The sequence below is a fragment of the Nomascus leucogenys genome, unplaced genomic scaffold (genome assembly GCF_006542625.1).
Source record: "Nomascus leucogenys isolate Asia unplaced genomic scaffold, Asia_NLE_v1 Super-Scaffold_258, whole genome shotgun sequence".
In the NCBI taxonomy this organism is placed as follows: Eukaryota; Metazoa; Chordata; class Mammalia; order Primates; family Hylobatidae; genus Nomascus; species Nomascus leucogenys.
In genome coordinates this window covers 2,700,450-2,717,756 of record NW_022095769.1, presented here as the reverse complement: position 1 = coordinate 2,717,756, position 17,307 = coordinate 2,700,450, and the positions used below count along the sequence as shown (strand labels likewise).

The 17,307-nt window shown below is 48.8% G+C and overlaps 1 protein-coding gene across 3 annotated transcripts in view; it reads right to left on the bottom strand.

Annotated features, from left to right (window-relative positions):
* Positions 1–10,287: 10,287 nt before the first annotated feature.
* Positions 10,288–17,307, bottom strand: part of TTLL6 (tubulin tyrosine ligase like 6) — a 55,186-nt gene continuing 48,166 nt past the window's right edge. For 2 of the 3 annotated variants that reach the window (XM_030807998.1, XM_030807999.1), the window contains 2 exons: positions 16,574–16,839; positions 10,288–11,026 (listed from right to left, as the gene is read on the bottom strand). In XM_030807998.1, the coding sequence (XP_030663858.1) occupies positions 16,574–16,839 (266 nt within the window). In that variant the 3' untranslated portion in view covers positions 10,288–11,026. The remainder of the gene's footprint in view (positions 11,027–16,573; positions 16,840–17,307) is intronic. The other variant, XM_030808000.1, reaches the window with a different exon arrangement.

Below are 17,307 nucleotides of genomic sequence, written 5' to 3'. Positions count from 1 at the left end.
GGTTCTCCCACGGTTTCGCGCATCTGGGCCTGGCCAGCGCCTTTGGGAGGAAGGGCCTAGGCGCGGTAGGGATGCCTGGGAGGCTAGGGATTGTGGGGGGTGTTTCTTGGCCCGGCAGGGTGGGGTTTCTAAGCGTGATCTCCTCGCCCTGGCAGAGCCGGGTCCGGGTGGGGGCAGGCTCGGGAGACTCCCTGCGGTGAATCAGGCTTGCGAACTCAGGCCGTCCGGGTAAACATCCTCTGCGCTTTGGAAACTGTTGGGACTAGAAAGGAGGGGCCGGCAAGGAGAGGGAAGAAGGGGCGGCAGGGGGAGGGAAGGGGGAAGGAGGGATTCTGAGTGGAGGAGACCTCTGAAATCCTCTCTCCTGCCGGGAAACCAGGGCAGCCTTCCTAGCGGGCAGCCACGCTGCCTACTTGAGGCCAAGGCAGGAGCATCAATCACATGGGGCGTAGTTTCTGTCCGGCTAAAGAACGGCTCACGCGGGCCTCGGGAATGCGACTGTGGAAATGACGGGGAAGCTGGAAGGGCTGGGTGGCGGGGGAAGCTGGAGGGCACAGCTTCCAGATGCCAGTTTGTTAAGAATTACCTGAAGGACGTTTCTCGGAAGTGAGAGTGGGCATCTGTGAAGGATTAGAGGCACATACTTCAACTCCCTAGCACAAGAGTGGAAATCCATACTCCTTGGGGAGGGACTTTGTCACTGAACCTTAAGAAAATGGTTACTGGACTGAGCTCAGTTACTTATGCCTGTAATTCTGACGGTTTTTTTTTCTTTTTCTTTTTTTCTTTTTTTTTTTTTTTTTTTTTTTTTTTTTGAGACGGAGTCTCGCTCTGTCGCCCAGGCTGGAGTGCAGTGGCGCAATCTCGGCTCACTGCAAGCTCCGCCTCCCAGGTTCACGCCATTCTCCTGCCTCAGCCTCTCCTAGTAGCTGGGACTACAGGCGCTCGCCACCACGCCCGGCTAATTTTTTGTATTTTTAGTAGAGACGAGGTTTCACCGTGGTCTCGATCTCCTGACCTCGTGATCCGCCCGCCTCGGCCTCCCAAAGTGCTGGGATTACAAGCGTGAGCCACCGCGCCCGGCCTAATCCTGACGTTTTGGTAGATGGAAGTGGGAGCATCGATTGAGGCCAGGAGTTCTAGCCTAGGCAATATAGCGAGACTCTCATCGAAAATAAAAGAAAAAAAAAGAAGAAAGAATCTCGTGGCTGTCATTTTTAATGTTGATGGTGTGGAGGGAGGCTGTTTTGACTCCTATTTCCATTCTTGGGCCACCGGCAGAGCAGAGCAGGGCAAAGCTATGAGGTTACATAGACCCGGCTTAGACCCCAGTCCCATTCCCCAGCAGCTTCAGGCCCGGGCAACGGTCTCCATCTCCCTGAACACAGTCTCCTTATAGGTAAAATAACTGCAGAGTTGATGCTGGAATTAAATCAATGCAGTGGCGAGCCCAGCGCTGCAAAGCCCGGTGCTTAGCGACTAAAATAATGTCCCGCCTGCCTCATCTTCCTCTCGGATTTTTGCCAAGGCCAAACTGCGCGTGTCCCAGAAAAAATCCCTCGGACACTTGGCCTCTGCCCCGTCTCAGCCGAGTGACTAGGATGACTGGGAAGTGAATCAAAGGAAAATCACCCAAGCCCACTCTTCTCCACAGCCCGTGAGCAGAAGGAAGGAAGCAAAGAAGCAAGGGAGGAAGGGAAGAAGGGAGAGCTCAGTTCCCTTTCGTCGTTCACGCAGTGGTCCTCCACACCTGGAGACCTAAGGGCTCTGTGGAGGGCCAGGTGCCGTGGCAGCAACACTCCTCAGGGTCTGTTTCAGCACCCCATTTACGTGGCACATGAAAAATTCAGGATGAACGCCCTGGCTGAAAGCTCTTCCTGGGTTTGGGACATCAGAAGACCTTCCCGGGATGGGCTCTTGTCTCTTCAGTAGCTATGACCTGGACATAAACCTGTTTCCTACACTGTAAAATTGGCGTAACCACCAGTCCCTCCCAGTCTTCCTCTGGAGTCCTAATGGGAACAGTGACGGAATGAAAGTGACCACGCTGGAACCCGAAGCGCTGTTCCCCTCTGTGGCTTCACACTGATCTCCGCACTAGAATTCCGTGTCTGCAGTTCAAGTTCAAACTACTGTGGTCGGGGAAGGGCTACAGAGGTCCCGCGTGGCCGTGGAGTCACCGGCCCCGTCCAGTCTTGCTTGGGACACATACTGGTTTACACTCTCTCGGGTTCAGTTTCTTCATCTGTAAATGGGGCTCGTATTCCCCTCATAAAGTGGTTTTGGGGATAATAAAGCTTGTAAAAGCGCTTTGCCCCAGTGCTTGGCACATAATACGCGCTACCTTAACAATGTCGCCTACGCGCAGGAACCGGAGGAGCCCCATTCCACGCTCCTTCCGGAACCGAATTCACCTCTGAGGCTTTGGGGCTTCAGAGCCGGAGCCGCTTGGGCGAAATCAGCAGAACAGCGAGAGGGAACGGGCTGGTCTGGCCCTGCCCTGAGCATTTCTACTGAGACTCCCGGTCCTGCTTCTTCCAGCCTCTGGTGGATTTCTCTCCGACCCCGCTGGAGCGAAGGCCCTTTGGCCCTGTGTTGCATGCGGCCGCGGTGCGGGTTCGGGCTCTGCGCTGGAGCCGGGATGCGCTCCGGCGGAGGGCGCGCGTAGGCGGTGCCTGGGCTTGGGCCCCGCCTGCGAGGCTCAGCGTCGGGGAAGCACTTTTCTCGTCGACCTGGGATCTTTTTTTTTTTTTTTTTTTTTTGAGACGAAGTCTCGCTGTCACCCAGGCTGGAGTGCAGTGGCGCGATCTCAGCTCACTGCAAGCTCCGCCTCCCGGGTTCACGCCATTCTCCTGCCTCAGCCTCCTGAGTAGTTGGGACTACAGGCGCCCACCACCACGCCCGGCTAATTTTTGTATTTTTAGTAGAGACGGGGTTTCACCGTGTTAGCCAGGATGGTCTCGATCTCCTGACCTCGTGATCCGCCCGCCTCGGCCTCCCAAAGTGCTGGGATTACAGGAGTGAGCCACCGCGCCCGGCTCGACCCGGGATCTTTTTCCGCCAAGGAGCGCGGGGCTCAAGGACTCGGGACTGGGCTGTTGGGGGAGGGGGCATGATTTTCCCCTCTGGGCGTCCTAACCTCCAATTCCAGGCAAATTCGCTAGGAAGAAGCTTCCCCAGCGCGCCTTCCTCAACAGGACCTCCAAGCCAGCCTTACGCACGCAGGCCTGGCTCTTTCCTGCAGAATCCCCACCTGCGCTATAACTACCCACTTCAGATATGGGGGAATGGAGGAGACATTCCAATCATGCCTTCCACCTACAGTTTCCACGGCCCCTTCTGTTGAATGGTATTTTCCTTTAGGATCCCTAGAAGCAGAGCAAATGAAAAGGCCAGGGGAAAACAAAACAAAACAAAACGGTGAATTGGCTCTGAGTCCAATAAACGATTCCTCTTTCCTTCTTCCGTCCTTTCCCTTCCAACAGAGCGATTGAGAAATCATTTCAATAATCAGCAAATCTGCTGGGAAATGGAGAACCAGAAGGGAATGTCTTATCCAACAGCTGGTTTTTCTTCTCTCAATAGAAGCCCAGTCTTTCCTTTAGATATGAATATAGCTACTGTGCATTTCTCCATTAATAAATATAAATTTCCCAACTAGGTGGTGAAGGATATGAATTTTCATAGGTACATTGGGCCCTAGAGACACCAAGAAGCTTCAGGTCATAAAGGGGTCTATTCAGGCTATGTCCAAACACAACCAAATTATGGCATTAAAAACAAGAGGTCTTGATTCAGATCTTTCACGTTTTAATAACAGAGGGGGATGCTGCTAATATAGCAAAATGATTGAAAATATTTGTAAACATATACTTCTCACTGGACCTCCATTCATGTTGGTGGGTGTGGTAGACAGAATCAAGTATGTCAACTAGCTGTTTCCTGGTTTAGAAACAAAAAATACCCCCAGCCCCACCCCCGCTCTGGAGTCTTTGTTTCTCAACTACGAAATAGAAAAAAAGAACTCAAGTCCCATTTAGACTGAGGGAGCTCAGCCCATGAAGGGACTGTGGGAACTGACACGGAGAGTTTGGGGTGGAGAGGTGGAAGGGTGGAGGAAATGAGATCGGCAGCAGACACTGAGTCAGAGGCCTGAGACTAAGGCCTGGCTCTGTGTCCTTGATATCCCCAAGCCTCAGTGTTCACATCTATAAGATGAGGATAATATTGATCTCACAGAACTGCTGTGAAGAATCAACCACATAATATATGTGACAATGCTTTTTCATTATCAGCCTTTCCTTGGCCTGGACCAAATTGAAAGGAGACCGTGGGCCAGGCGAGGTGGCTTGGATCACGCCTGTAATCCTAGCGCTTTAGGAGCCTGAGGCAGGAAGATCCCTTGAGACCAAGAGTTTGAGACCAGCCTCAGCAACATAGTGAGACTCTATATCTTAAAAAAAAAAATTACAAAATAAAACTAGCCAGACGTGGTGGTGCATGCCTGTAGTCCCAGCTCCTCAGTGAGGAGAGTTGGGAGGATCACTGAGCCCAAGAGGTCAATGCTGCAGTGAACCATGATCTAGACACTGCACTCCAGCCTGGGTGACAAAGCAAGACCCTGTAAGAAAAAAAAAAAAAAAGAAAAGAAAGAAAGAGAATGAGGAAGAAAGGAAAAGAGAAAAAAAGAAAAGAAAAGAGACCATGGCAAAGAAGGCAAGGGTCCAGCTTGGGCCCCAGCCCAGGGATGGGTGTGAGCATCCCCATGGCTACTTGATGCCCTGTCACGTGGGCTCAGCTGCCTTAGTCTCACCCTCTGCCAGATCCAGGCAGAAGTGAGAATCCATTACAGTGGGCCTGTCTCAGCTCCTGTTTGCTTTGGCCGCAGTGTGATAGTGTCTTGCTGGCTTTGCCAACAGGATTTAGGTGTTTGCTCTCCTGCCTGGCATGGCTGCTGAGGCAGCTGGCATTCTGCTCCTGCTTATCATGCTGGCTGAGACTTCCTGCTGCTGCTGCTTCCCCTTTCTCAGATGGATAGGGTCCTATTTTATTATCATTGTCACAAGACTCCTACGCTTGAGAAAGCAGGGTGGTGAAAAGAGGCCACAGACTTTCCCTTTCAAATGGCTCCCCAAGAAGTACATACTCAAGGACTAAGATGAATCAGGAAGTATGCCAGGAAAAGAAATGAGACAGCCAGAAAAAACAGGCACCAACCCTAAATCTTTAAAGGACTTGCTTTGCTTCCCACACTTCTTTCCTCATGCTTTCTGAGGACAGTAGTAGATAGCAGGGAGTAAAGGGGAAGGGAGCCCCTTGCTGAAGGTCACCCCACACCAGCCAGAGCCCACGGTTGGAGAGTCTTGGAGGAAGCATGATTATCAGGTGCCTGATGAGAAGAACATGTGCTCAGAATAATCAATCCCCTCCCATAGCCAAGGCAACTCCCAGAGCCTCCAGCCACCTCCCCAGCATATAGTGTGCATTCAGGAGACATGAAATACCCTCCACATGACACACTACCTGCTTGGCTTTCCAGGCTGCTAGTGAATAACTTACAGTCATGGCTGGAGAATGCAAAATAATTGAAAGCAATGCTTAGTAAATTGCAGTTTCAAGGTCTTCATTGCCTTCCTAACAATTTGCAAAACTCATTTTATTGCTTTTTTAGATTCCTCGAGTTGAAATACCACTGCATGCTGTAATTAAGCTAAATGACATGCCAGCTGTAAAGGCAAGGGTTGTGAATGATTACATTCAGTTCATGTAATCATCCAGGATGAGTGCGGGGAGGGAGCCTACAACAGCTGCCAGTCTGCCTTGCTTACACTCTATGCCAGGGTGGAAGGAAAGCTGAAATCTAAAATTACTTTTTTTTAAAAACAGGGTCTCCCTCTGTCACCCAGGCTGGAGTACAGTGGCACGATCATAGCTCACTGTAGCCTCGACCTCCTGAGCTCAAGCAATCCTCCCGCCTCAGTCTCCTGAGTAGCTGGGACTATAGGTGTGCACCACCATGCCTGGCAAATTTTGTTGCTGTTGTTGTTGTTTGGTAGAGATGGGGTCTCTACATTGCCTAAGCTAGTCTCAAACTCCCAGGCTCAAGTGATCCTCCCACCTCAACCTCCCAAAGTGCTGGAATTACAGGTGTGAGCCACACACCCAGCCTGAAGTCACCCTTTTAAGGCTAGTAAGAGTTACCCATGCTGTCTGAGGCAGCCTAATCCAGTGTGGGGTAAGCCAGACAAGTGGTTCCCAAACCTGGCTAAGCATCAGAACTCCCTGGCAGAGCTTTTTATTTTTATTTATTTTATTTATTAATTTATGTATTTATTTTGAGACAGAGTTTCACTCTTATTGCCCAGGCTGGAGTGCAATGGCACGATCTTGGCTCACCACAACCTCTGCCTCAAGCGATTCTCCTGCCTCAGCCTCCCAAGTAGCTGGGAGTACAGGTGCCTGCCACCACACCCGGCTAATTTTGTATTTTTAGTAGAGATGGAGTTTCTCCATGTTGGTCAGGCTGGTCTCGAACTCCCAACCTCAGGTGATCTGCCTGCCTCGACCTCTCAAAGTGCTGGAATTACAGGCATGAGCCACCACACTCAGCCAGGCAGAGCTTTTTTTTTCTTAATTTTATTATTATTATACTTTAAGTTCTAGGGTACATGTGCACAACGTGCAGGTTTGTTACATATGTATACATGTGCCATGTTGGTGTGCTGCACCCATTAACTAGTCATTTAGCATTAGGTATATCTCCTAATGCTATCCCTCCCCAGGCAGAGCTTTTTAAATCCAAGTTGACTCCCCCTTGCTCCAAAGTGACTAATAAAGTCTAGGGAGAGCCACAGGTCTTTACAATTGCCCAGCTATCTCTGAGCCTGGAGATGAGAGAACCCGCCCCATCCAAGATGGCTATTTTTAACAACTTGGTCTTCAGGAACGTCACTTTTGCACTTGGAAACTTTTCCTTCAGTGTTGCTTTCGTAAATCTGTCTGGGGACAGGAGTTCATCCAACTGCTTTATGAACAGATACGTTGATCTCTATCCTCCCAAAGGTCCTTCTCCTAATGTTCCCAATTTCTTTCATCGGACTCAGTTCCTTTGAAATCTTCTTTATTGTTCCTTTATCCTCTGCCACACAGTCAGCCGCTAAGTCCCAGCTCTATGATATTTTTCCCACTTGCCTCTTTTTTTTTCTTCCAGCTTATTGAGGTATATCTGCCTCCTTTTCTCTCCCCCAGCCAGCCGTCCTGATAGAGGCTGCAAGGGCTTGAATCCTGGACCACTGTATGAGACTCCCAAGCCCTCTCCCACCTTTGGGTCCCTCCCCTTGCCAAGCCATTCTACCATCTACTACCAGATTCATCTTCCTAACACTAAATAAAATCTCCCACTCAAAAACCTTCAGCAGTTTCCCACTGCCTGCTGAATTAGGTAAACACTACCCAGGATAACAGTTTAGATCCTCTGCAATATTTACTCATTCAGCAAATATTTACTGAATTCCTATTATGTCCTAGGTACTAAACTAAAAGCAGAGAATATAAAGATGTAGAGACATGGTACATTCCAGCGGACAGAGAGCTGCACAAATTCATTATCATGAGGAGTGCAATAATGGCAATATAAACAAAGGGTCACTGGGTTTCCAATATGGTCTCTTAATCTATCTTTCCATCTTCGTCTCCCAATTCCCTTTCTGATCCAGCCAAACTAGACTAGATCTTACTTTTTTTTTTTTTTTTTTTTTTTTTGAGACAGAGTTTCACTCTTGTTGCCCTGGCTGGAGTGCAGCAGCGTGATCTTGGATCACTGCCACCTCTGTCTCCTGGGTTCAAGCAATTCTCCTGCCTAAGCCTCCCGAGTAGCTGGGATTACAGGCACGTGCCACCACACTTGGCTAATTTTTGTATTTTTAGTAGAGATGGGGTTTTGCCACGTTGGCCAAGCTGGTCTCGAACTCCTGACCTCAGGTGATTCACCCGCCTCGGCCTCCCAAAGTACTGGAATTACAAGCGTGAGCCACCACGCCCAGCCTAGACCTTACCTCTTGATCATGTTCAGGGTTTTTAGCTTCTTCCAGGCCTCTATACCTCAGTCCATATCTTATACCCACCTTTTAAAATCCTATTTATCAGCCGGGTGCGGTGGCTCACACCTGTAATCCCAGTACTTTGGGAGGCTGAGGCAGGCAGATCATGAACTCAAGAAATCGAGACCATCCTGGCCAACATGGTGAAACCCTGTCTCTACTAAAAATACAAAAATTAGCTGGGCGTAGTGGCAGGCACCTGTAATCCCAGCTACTCAGGAGGCTGAGGCAGGAGAATAGCTTGAACCCAGGAGGTAGAGGTTGCAGTGAGCTGAGATCATGCCACTGCACTCCACCCTGGCGACAGAATGACACTCCATCTTAAAAAATAAAAATAATAAAATCCTATTTATCTTTTTCTGCCACCTCAAATATCACCTCCTCCAATGAAGTGGACTTGGTCCTCCCAGCTAGGTGTGAAGGTGTTTCCTTCTCATCTACTGACACTCTTTTTTAGTGGCACTTAACTCAGGCTAGTTATCTGTGGACCCGCCTTCCTCCACTGCACACTCTTTGGGAGCAGGAACTGTCACAGCATTTTTCTGTCTCACAGAAGCACTGTGCTCTGCACAGCCCTATGAGTGAACAGGCAGGGGGTGGGTGGGGCTGGGAAGGCAGCCTGACATTGTGCCTTCTTGTTGGATAACCTTGAGCTGTTAAAGCCTCTAGACAGGATGTGCTACAGAATTTGGCAGGTCCACTGCAAAATGAAAACGCAGAGTTCCTTGTTCAAAAATGATTCAGAATTTCAAGATGGTGGCAATAGGGCATTAACCAAACACAGGGCTCTTCGAAGTGCAGGACCCTATGCGACTGCACAGATTGCATGCCCTGTCTCTAGGAGCAAAGGTGCTGGCACCACAGTGTCCCATGCAAAGCCAAATAATTCTGGCATCGTCTTATTAAGATACTTCCTTTTTATCAGCTCAGGAACCTTGACTGGCTGGAACTGGTGACCAGGGACAAAAGGGAGAGATGTAGAGATTCCAGGAAACCCCTTTTCAGCAAGTCTTACATCTTTTCCTTGGGCCAGGCTGTGATCTCTGACGACCTGATGAGAACAATGGGAAAAGTAGCCTCACATCAGTCTGTTTTGAGCCTTCTGAATGGCGTCAGGAATGGGCTTGTGGAGGTTGAGATGGCAATTAAGCTTTTACTCGTCTGCTGGGATAACAAGGCCTTGGCTTCTTTTGCCATCCAGGTGGGCCTTGACTGTTTACTAAAAAGAAAAGAACGCTATCCCGGGATCCTTGAAAACCAGGCCGACGTGGGGATGACGTGTACATATGTGTGTTTCAGAGCTGGACACAAATGATTTGAGTCTAACATCCCCATTCAGTATCTTGGATAATTAAGGTCTTTTGCCTGGAGGGTACTGTGGGCCTCAAGCACCCCAGGTTCCCCCAGCATTCTTGAGGCCAGAAATTCATTCTATTGGAAATCCATAAGGCAAAGCCAGGTCAACACTGTGAAGCAAGCACTTGTCTTCAGAACTTACTTCTTCCACCTCTGCCTCATATGCCCCAAAGGTCTCACCAGAGATCAGACTCAGGAAGAGTGAGTGAAGCAAAAATGGATCACATTCCTGGAAAGGGCAGAGAGTGAGCTGGCAGATAAGGAAAGATGTTATGCCTGCGGTCTAGCCAGGCCCTGTACTGGGCAGAGTTGGTGGAGTCAGAGTGCCCCAGAGAGGGCAACGTCCATGTCAGGCTCTGGGCTCCCAGCGAGGAGGGCAGGGCTTACTGTAGACCATTTGTCCCAAGAAAGTCTTCAAAGGTTCCTGACATATTTTCAATGTATTTGGAGCTTTTTTTTTTTTATGACGGAGTCTCACTCTGTTGCCCAGGCTGGAGTGCAGTGGCGCGATCTCAGCTCACTGCAACCTCTGCCTCCCGGGTTCAAGCGATTCTCCTGCCTCAGCTTCCTGAGTAGCTAGTACTACGGCTGCCTGCCACCACACCTGGCTAATTTTTGTATTTTTAATAGAGGGGGGTTTCGCCATGTTTGCCAAGCTGGTCTTGAACTCCTGATCTCAGGTGATCTACCTGCCTCAACCTCCCAAAGTGCTGGGATTACAGGCAAGAGCCACCGCGCCCAGCCTGGAGCTTTCTTAGTGAGAGGTACTCAAGATAACCGTCTCCCCACAACCCTCCTTTCCCATTATCCCTCCAAATCAGGCTCCTCCTCCTGGCAGTAAGCATGGCAATTTCTTTTATTAATGGATGCCTGAAGGGAAAGTGTAACATTTCTGCAGGTTGATAGAAGAAGCATCTTCAGGCTGGATACTCTCGCCTCACCTCTGTTTTCGCTGGTGAGATTAAGTTGGGCTGGTGAAGGAGGTCGCCAGAAGATGCTCGGGCACTGAGGTGGCAAGTCTTTGGGCTGGTGGGGATGGGCGGAGGTCGGGCCTTGACCTTGTGAAGTTGCAGCTGCCTCAGTTCTCTCACTCAGGGCTCAGAGTTATGCACCATGCCCATCCCTGACCTCATCTTTTATCTTGGAGATGAAGACCAACTGGCATAGTTCTGTTGGTGGACTGAGGGCTTTTGACTCCTGGAAACCATGGGTCCTTCTCTGAAACACTACTCCCCAAGTTGCTTTATCTGGGGGAGTATTCTGGATGATGTTTCCATGTGAGGAACCCAGAGAAGTGCCACTGGTAGGGCAACTGGGGTGTGTCCTGGGGCAGCACCAATCCAACCCCAGAAATCATGGTCCTGCAGCACTGTAAGCTAACTGGGAGGGCACAGAGGCAGGGCTGTTGGCCCCAGTGCTGCTACTAGGAGCTAATGGAAGACCAGGATATCTAGATGAGCAAAAAAACTTCAGTTGATTCTGTGAACATTGGAGACACTGTCAGAAGAGACAAACTGTTTCCTGCAAGTTAAGAGGTAGGAAGGGAAAAGTGGCAGAGATCCAGTCTGATTCTGGAAAAAAAAAATTTTTTTTTTAGATTTTCTTTTAAAATGGCCTCCAGAATATTAAAGTCAATTAACTCATCAGCACCATTCCTATCTAGTGGATCAAGAGACGCTTAGGTGACTTATATCTGTAGTCACCAGAAACTCATTCTACCTACACAACATTCATCTTCCTGCAGCCTTCTTGCCTGAAACATTGGATATGGATCATTTAAGAGCAGCCAAGATGGCTGGCTGGAGAGAATGTTATAGTGGTTAAGAAGCTGTATGCCCTTGGACAAGTTACTTAACTTCTTTCAGCCTTGGTTTCCCCATTTGGAAAAAGACAACAATGCCTTGAGGACTGAGACAATATATGCAAAGCTTTTCGTACACCAATGGGAAGTGTGTCTTGGGCCAGTTCATGCTGGGCTCATCACCATCAGCACAATATGTCCTCATCAGCAACAGCATCACCATCATTGCATGTGCCATTGATTCAGCAAGATGCCAGGCATCCCACTTTACCAAGCCATGAGTCATCCTTAAAATCCTACAAAATGAAGCCAGGCACAGTGGCTCATGCCTGTAATCCCAGCTCTTTGGGAGGCTGAGACAGGTGGATCACTTGAGGTCAAGAATTTGAGACCAGCCTAGCCAACATGGAGAAACCCCATCTCTACTAAAGCTACATCCAAAAATTAGCCAGGAATGGTGGCACACCTGCAGTCTCAGCTACTCAGGAGGCTGAGGCAGGAGAATCAGTTGAACCTGGGAGGTGAAAGTAGCAGTGAGCCAAGATCACACCACTGCATTCCAGCCTGAGAGACAGAGCAAGACTCTGTCTCAAAAAACAAAACAAAGCAAACAAACAAAAAACAGACAGAAAAAGTTAGCTAGCAAGAGGCTGAGGCAGGAGAATAGCTTGAACCTGGGAAGCAGAGGTTGCAGTGAGCTGAGATCGCGCCACTGCACTCCAGCCTGGGCAACAGAGGGAGACTCCAAAAAGAAAAAAGAAAAGAAAAGAAAAGTTAGCCAGGCATGGTGACAAGCACCTGTCGCCTCAGCTACTCAGGAGGCAGAAGTGGGAGAATCTCCTGAGCCTGGGAAGTCGAGGCTGCAGTGAGCCATGATAGTGCCACTGCAACTCCAGCCTGGATGACACAGTGAGACCCTGTCTCAAAAAAAAAAAAAAGAAGATCCTACAAAATAGGTTGTTTATCCCCTAGAATTCAACTCTTATACAGATCTGCACCATGGGCTCAGTGACCAACCCACTGTGAAAGTGGGTCCAGAGGAAGAAGAATGATATTCTAGTCACTAAAGCAGAAAAATGGAGGAATGTGTCAGGGCTCCATTCCTCACATGGGTCAGGATGGGTGCCAAGTTCATGGCCAGGTGGTAGAGGAGGAAACACAGAGCTGTTTGTCCAGTCCATCACTTGTGTGAGGTTGGGCAAGTAATTTAACATCCTCAACCTTGAGTTTCTTCACTTGCAAACTGGGCATAAGGTAATAACGTCTGCCTTGCCAACCTCACGTTGTCAGTGTGAGGATTCCATGAGATATGGTCTGTAAACCTGATGTGTGGAAGGTGTTATTACTCTTACGCTTTCCAGAGAAACCCCTGATCCTCCATTGAGGCCTCTGCTTGCTCTTCCTTCTTTCCTTCCACCATTATTTATTGTGCAGAAGCCCTCTTTTCACACCACATTCTGCTCCGTCAATGCATTAATATCATGCATTCCAATGGACGTTCTGTTGTATATAGTCTTTTGGGAGTTTGCTTTTTTATGTGTAAGTCCTTTATGGTCCGATTAGTTTGGAGAGAACTTTTAGAAGCCATTATTTGGCCTAAAAGCAGGGGGCCAGCTCTGAGATCTGGTGACCCCATACGGTATTCTAGGAGGCTCTGCTTGGTCTTTGTCATATCTGCTACCTGCAGAAATGCCTCCACTGAAGAGCCACTTTTTGTCACCTCAGCTCTGACCAAAGACTAATATGAAAAGTATCATTTAACAGAGAGTATGGCTTCAAGAGCTTGGGGCTTGAGAATCAGAAGCATCTGACTAAAATCCTTGCTGTGCCCATTAAAAACTGGGGGACCTGCTGAATGTTAAGCTTTATGCTCTTTGAGTATCAGTTTTTTTCTTCTTTTCTAAAGTTCAAGGCCAAGTGCAATGGCTCAAGCCTGTAATCCCAGAGCTTTGGGAAGCCGAAGCAAGAGGATTATTTGAGGCCAGGAGTTCAAGACCAGCCTGGGCAACATGGGAGACCCTGTGCTACAAAAATAATTTTTAAATTAGCTGGACATCGTGATGTGCACCTGTAGTCCTAGCTACATGGGAGGCTGAGGCAGGAGGATCGTTTGAGCCCTGGAGTTTGAGATTATGGTGAGCCATGATCTCACCACTGCACTCCAGCCTGGACAACAGAACAAGACTGTCTCCAAAGAAAATAAAAATAAAGTATACAACTGTGATTGAAATTCAATTAGATAAAATATTTATCTAGAAGAGTGCTGGCACATTTACAGTCGGCTAGCAAAAAAGGGTAACTATCACCATCTATCATCCTGACTTTTTCTTTTTTTAGAGATAGGGTGTTGCTATGTTGCCTAGGCTGGAGTGCAGTGGATATTCACCAGCATGATCCCCCTACTGATGACCATGGGAGTTTTGACCTGCTCCATTTCTGTCTTGGTTTACCCCTCCTTAGGCAACCTGGTGCTCCCCAGCTTCTGAGAGGCCACCATACTGATGCCAAACTTAGTGCGGATACCTGATCAGGATAGTGCATTACAGCCCAGAACTCCTGGACTCGAGCAATCCTTCTGCCTCAGCCTCCCAAGTAGCTGGGACCACAGGCACTCGCCACCATGCCCAGCACCATGATTAATACTAACACATGGCTGTGCCCTCAGCCATTGTTTATTATGGCAGTAAAGATCTATGAGACTCCACAAACTGCTCTTTCAGGGAAAGAAGTCTTCCCTAAGGAACTACTAAACTTATTTTTACTCATCTAGGAGAAAGTATTGAAACCATGTCTGCCTACAAAATACCAGAGCTTCTTGGGGAATCTGAGCCCACGTTGCTAAAAAGTGACATGAAGAATCAGCATCTGATATCAGAGGTATTCACCAAGGTTCAACTGATGGGGAAGCTCTCCCCGTTTCCCAGCTCATTACACCTCCAAGCAGGTGAGGGCCAGTGTACACAGGGATGTACCTGGAGCTTGGGGGTAGGGAGAGAAACCAACAGAACCAGTCCCAATCTTTGAGGAGCCCCCAATCTTGAGGGGGAGGAATAAAGTTCCTGTCCTCAGGGAGACCCCCATCTGATGGCAGAGACATAGTCCATGCCACTAGGGACTCTCTAGTATGATTGGACAGACAAAAAGGACCAAAACAGGATGTTGTGTCTGGCCTTTTCTGCTAAGAGGTTCAGAGCCAAATTCAATGGTCAATGCAGGAAGCACTTTATCACACCCTCTTCATATAATGATCTCTTCCCTTTCTTTGTGTGGCTTCTGATCATTATTATTTCATTTAATAGTCCTATTGAATACAAGTTTTCATGGGAATGTGCTACATCATCCTTTTTTAAATAGTAGAAACAGGCTGGGTGTGGTGGCTCATATCTGTAATCCTAGCACTTTGGGAGGCCGAGGTGGGTGAATTGCTTGAGGCCAGGAGTTCAAGAACAACCTGTCCAACATGGCAAAACCCCATTATCTACTAGAAATACAAAAATTGGCTGGGCATGGAGGCACAGGCCTGTAGCCCCAGCTACTCAAGAGGCTGAGGAACGAGAATTGAAGATAGTGGTAGTGGGTTGGAGCTCCTTAGGGATCAGAGTTTCGCTCCAATAACAGGCCCACAGGTCAGGGCTGGCTGTAACAGGCTTCTCTGCCCAGGCCTGGGTCTACATGTAAGACAAGTACTTATCACCCACATGTTTTTGTTGTTGTTGTTGTTTTGTTTTGTTTTGTTTTTCTGAGATGGAGTCTCGCTCTGTCTCCCAGGCTGGAGCATAGTGGCGCGATCTCAGCTCACCTCAACTGTAGCTGGAACTGCTGGCGCGTGCCATCATGCCCAGCTACTTTTTGTATTTTAGTAGAGACAGGGTTTCACCATATTAGCTAGGCTGGTCTTGAACTCCTGACCTAGTGATCTGCCCGCTTCGGCCTCCCAAAGTGCTGGGATTACAGGCATGAGCCACCGTGACCAACCGATTACCCATATTTAAAAGACTTGTTCAAAAGACAAATACCCAGGGCCCCTTCCCAGCCCTCTTATGCCAGAATTCCCAGGGAGTTTGGCCTGAGAAACTACAGGCTTAAACAAGGGCCCTCATATGATTCCTATCATCAGGGAAACGGGGAAACATCAGGCCCAGCTCTTCTCTGAGCATGGTGAGAGGACTATCAGAATCAACTAGAGGAGCTTCATAAAATGCAGATTCCTGGGCTCTCCACCCAGTACGCACTGAATCAGAATTTCAGGGAGGAGGCCCTGGAATATGCATTTTTACAGGCACCCAAGGTGATCTCTATGGGCTGGATGTTTCCTTGCAGGCCCTCCTGCAGTGTGAGCTACTGGTCACAAGGGGCCAGGTCAGAGTATCTGCTCACAGTAAGCTTTGGGTGGCAGGGTGGAGGAAGATGATTCAAATCTCTGGCCTTCTTCTTTAGACAGTCAAGCAGCACAGATCCCTTAATTCCACAGCTCTATGTTGTAGAGTTCTCCGAAGTTTTTACATATGACCTTCCCTCAGAAGCACTGAAGTTCAGACGGAGGGCATCTTACCATCTCCTGGGGCCTTTTGCACGGTGGAACCAAAGCTTCTCAAAGGCCTTTGGTTCCACATATCAGTGTCTGCTGTCCTGTTGCTCTGTCCCCTCAGCACACTCCGTTACAAGGCCAGCCTTTGGGGCAAGTGATCTAGGCCTAGACCAGGCGGCATAGCTTGAAGGGTGTGAAAATCAACCCATTATGGTTGACATGGTTCTACTTCTGGGATCTCCATATACGACTATCTCAATTTTAGCCATAAGTGGAAGACAAGGCAAAGTGCCTAATGGGGGAAGATCAGCTCTATCAGAAATATATTAATACATAGCAAGGGGGTCACTTTTTTTTTTGGAGACAGAGTGTTGCTCTGTCACCCAGGCTGGGGTGCAGTGGTGCAATCCCGACTCACTGCAACCTTGAGCTCTGGGCTCAATCAATCCTCCTACCTTGGCCTCCCAAGTAGCTAGGACCACAGGCATGTGCCACCACACCCAGCTAATTTTTAAATTTTTTGTAGAGATGGGGTCTCCCTTATGTTGCCCAGGCTGGTCTTAAACTCCTGGGCTCAAGGGATCCTCCTGCCTTGGCCTCCCAAAGTGCTGGGATTATAGGCATGAGCCACTGCACCCAGCCAGGGTCACATTTTTACTAAGTCTTCATTGTCTACTTACCTGTATGTCTTTATCAATCCATCCGTCCTCCTACCTATCCAACATTCCAGAAAAACACAGAGCACCTGCCAACGCACCAAATTCATTAAGGGGATATGTGTGGGCCTACCTAGCTCCTCTCACATCCTTTTTGGCCAGAGATCAGGCAATGGCTGTATGCTTCTTGATCCTGCATACACGGGTCCCTCATAGCACTTGTGTGGCTTCTACAAGGCCTTGGATCCAGTCGGGCTGGAGTGGCGATCACCAGCAGGTCCCTCAGAGTAACATTATAGCCCTGAGGACTCTGCAAGAGGAGGGAGGACACATCCAGCTGCCTCTTCTCTCCAGAGCTGTCACTGCGGGAGTGGCACTCCCCAGGCAGGGAGGGGTTTTCTGGAAAGGCAAAGCCAGAAGCATCAGCGATTTGTGCTGCTGGATTCAGCACAAATTCCTGGTGAAGACCACCTCCCATGGAGGGTCCCATGGCCTATAACTGGCTAAAGCTCTTTGAGCCAGAATCAACCATTGCTCCTTTTCTCCAAATAGTTTTTCTTCCCCATTTTTTCATACTTAACATCAGTAACTGGTGCAGCCTCAGCTGAATGAGCCTCATGTGAATGAGAACCAGGAAATGGTGAAGAAGGGACTTGGACAGCAATCTATTTTTATCTTTTTTGTCTTCCCAATCAGACTAGAGACTTCCTAATGGTATGGACTGTGTCTCCACCATCAGACTGGGGTTTCCCTGAAGACAGGGGCTGTCCCCCCTCCAAAGACTGGGAGCTCCCCAAAGATTAGGACTGGTTCTATCGGTCCCTCTCCCCTTTAAGCTCCTGGCACATCCCTGTACACACTGGCACT